Source organism: Aplysia californica, unplaced genomic scaffold, assembly GCF_000002075.1.
Source record: "Aplysia californica isolate F4 #8 unplaced genomic scaffold, AplCal3.0 scaffold00730, whole genome shotgun sequence".
NCBI classification, from domain to species: domain Eukaryota; kingdom Metazoa; phylum Mollusca; class Gastropoda; order Aplysiida; family Aplysiidae; genus Aplysia; species Aplysia californica.
Window position 1 is genome coordinate 256,384 of NW_004798000.1, and position 1,715 is coordinate 258,098.

General features: G+C 49.9%; 1 protein-coding gene across 1 annotated transcript in view; it reads left to right on the top strand.

The window, feature by feature from the left end:
• Window positions 1-1,643, top strand: part of LOC101862070 (shematrin-like protein 1) — a 3,786-nt gene extending 2,143 nt beyond the window's left edge. Inside the window, exon 2 of the mRNA XM_005108888.2 lies at window positions 107-1,643. Coding sequence (XP_005108945.2) covers window positions 135-1,412 — 1,278 coding nt within the window. The 5' untranslated portion in view covers window positions 107-134 and the 3' untranslated portion in view covers window positions 1,413-1,643. The remainder of the gene's footprint in view (window positions 1-106) is intronic.
• The last annotated feature ends 72 nt before the right edge of the window (window positions 1,644-1,715 follow it).

The window sequence follows — 1,715 nt, forward strand, 5'->3', positions numbered from 1 at the left end:
ATGATAATAATAATATGCAAAATGTTAACCGGCTGGGAATAATGTGAGAATTGGATGTTAATTTTTACGTGACGTAAACTCACACGATGACCGCCTCATCTTTCAGAGACCAGCTTCTTCTATCTTCGTCCAGCATGAGGCGACCTATGTCCACCCTCCTGCCCCTCCTTCTGCTGGTGTTGGGAGTTGCCCTACACTCGAGCATCGCCGCGTCCACACAGCGCTCTGAAGACCCAAACAGCGTCACCTCAAACGGCGGCAGTCAACAAGAGGAGCAACAAGACAACACACCAGATGTAGCCGCGTCTAGTCAGGGACCTGCAGCGAGCCTGAGTTCTTCCCAGCTCTCTCTTCCACAGCCTGCGCCGTCTGCTGAAAGTGATGCCAGGCCTGACTATTCTGTGTCTGTGGTCAATCTTGAAAAGCAGGACCCCGACGTGCTGCCCCCTGTGTTCGAGAAGATTGTGGAGAAGCTCTTCGATGAGTACGAGAGAGAAGATCTGAGCCAACAGGGAGAAGGGGAAAGCCAGTCTCGGCAGAAGCGACAGGCGGGGTATGGGGGTTACGGAGGATCTGGGGGTTACGGAGGATCTGGGGGTTACGGAGGATCTGGGGGTTACGGTGGTTACGGAGGGTACGGGGGTAGCAGTCGGCAGCTTCTGGGTCAGCTAGCCTACAACCTCGGCCAACAAGGGAGTTCACACGGTCAAGGTTACGGCCACAGCCAAGGCTACGGTAAAGGTTACGGCTATGACCTCCAGCCCCACTACGGAGCCAAGATCCCACAAGACGTGAGCTACGGCTACAGTCATGGCAAGAGCCCGATGATCTCTTTTGTCAAATCCTTCAAACCCGGCAAGACATACGTGGACAAGGGTCACGTGGTGCGCAACTATTACCGTTATGGCAACTACCAGGTGGCACTGCAACACTACAAGCTCATACCCACGGTCAAGGTCATTCCTTACACCAGTTACCACAAAATTCCCTACAAAGGTCACGTGCAGGTCAAGAACAGTTACAAGGCGTATATCTGCAAAGACTGTTACCATGGTTACCCCAAGATTGATGTCTATGAAGACAAGAAGCCCTACAGCTACATGGTCCGGCGTTTCGTCTATCTGCCCAAGTCCTACAATATCAATAGCTACGCCCATGGCGATTCCTACGGCCACGGTGATTCTTATGGTAGTGGCGATTCTTACGGCCACGACGATTCTTACGGCTATGGCGGGTCGAGCTACGGTGGGTCCAGCTACGGATACGGCGATTCCTATGGTCATGGTGATTCTTATGGATCTGGCGGATCCGGCTACGGCCATGGCGATTCTTACGGATCTGGCGGATCCGGCTACGGCTATGGTGATTCTTATGGTCATGGTGGATCCGGCTACGGCTATGGCAACAAGTAAAGAAATGACTTTGAAACTAAGAATACCATTGACAATGTAACCTTGCCGCTTCCGTGGAAATCAAAACCAATTCAGTTGATTGCTAATGGTTTTTTGCTTGTTATTATTTAAACTTTTGTTATCTTGTTTTCACAGCTTCGTTTTCACAAATATAACACATTCCTTGTGCAGTGTTGACAGTTTTCATGACCTGACAAGTCGATTAATGAAATAAAATATCACATTTAAAAATGGCATGTGTTTATTCATATTTTCGTATGTTTGTTTGTTGGTCTTCTTCCCCTCCCCCACCCTCCTCTCTCT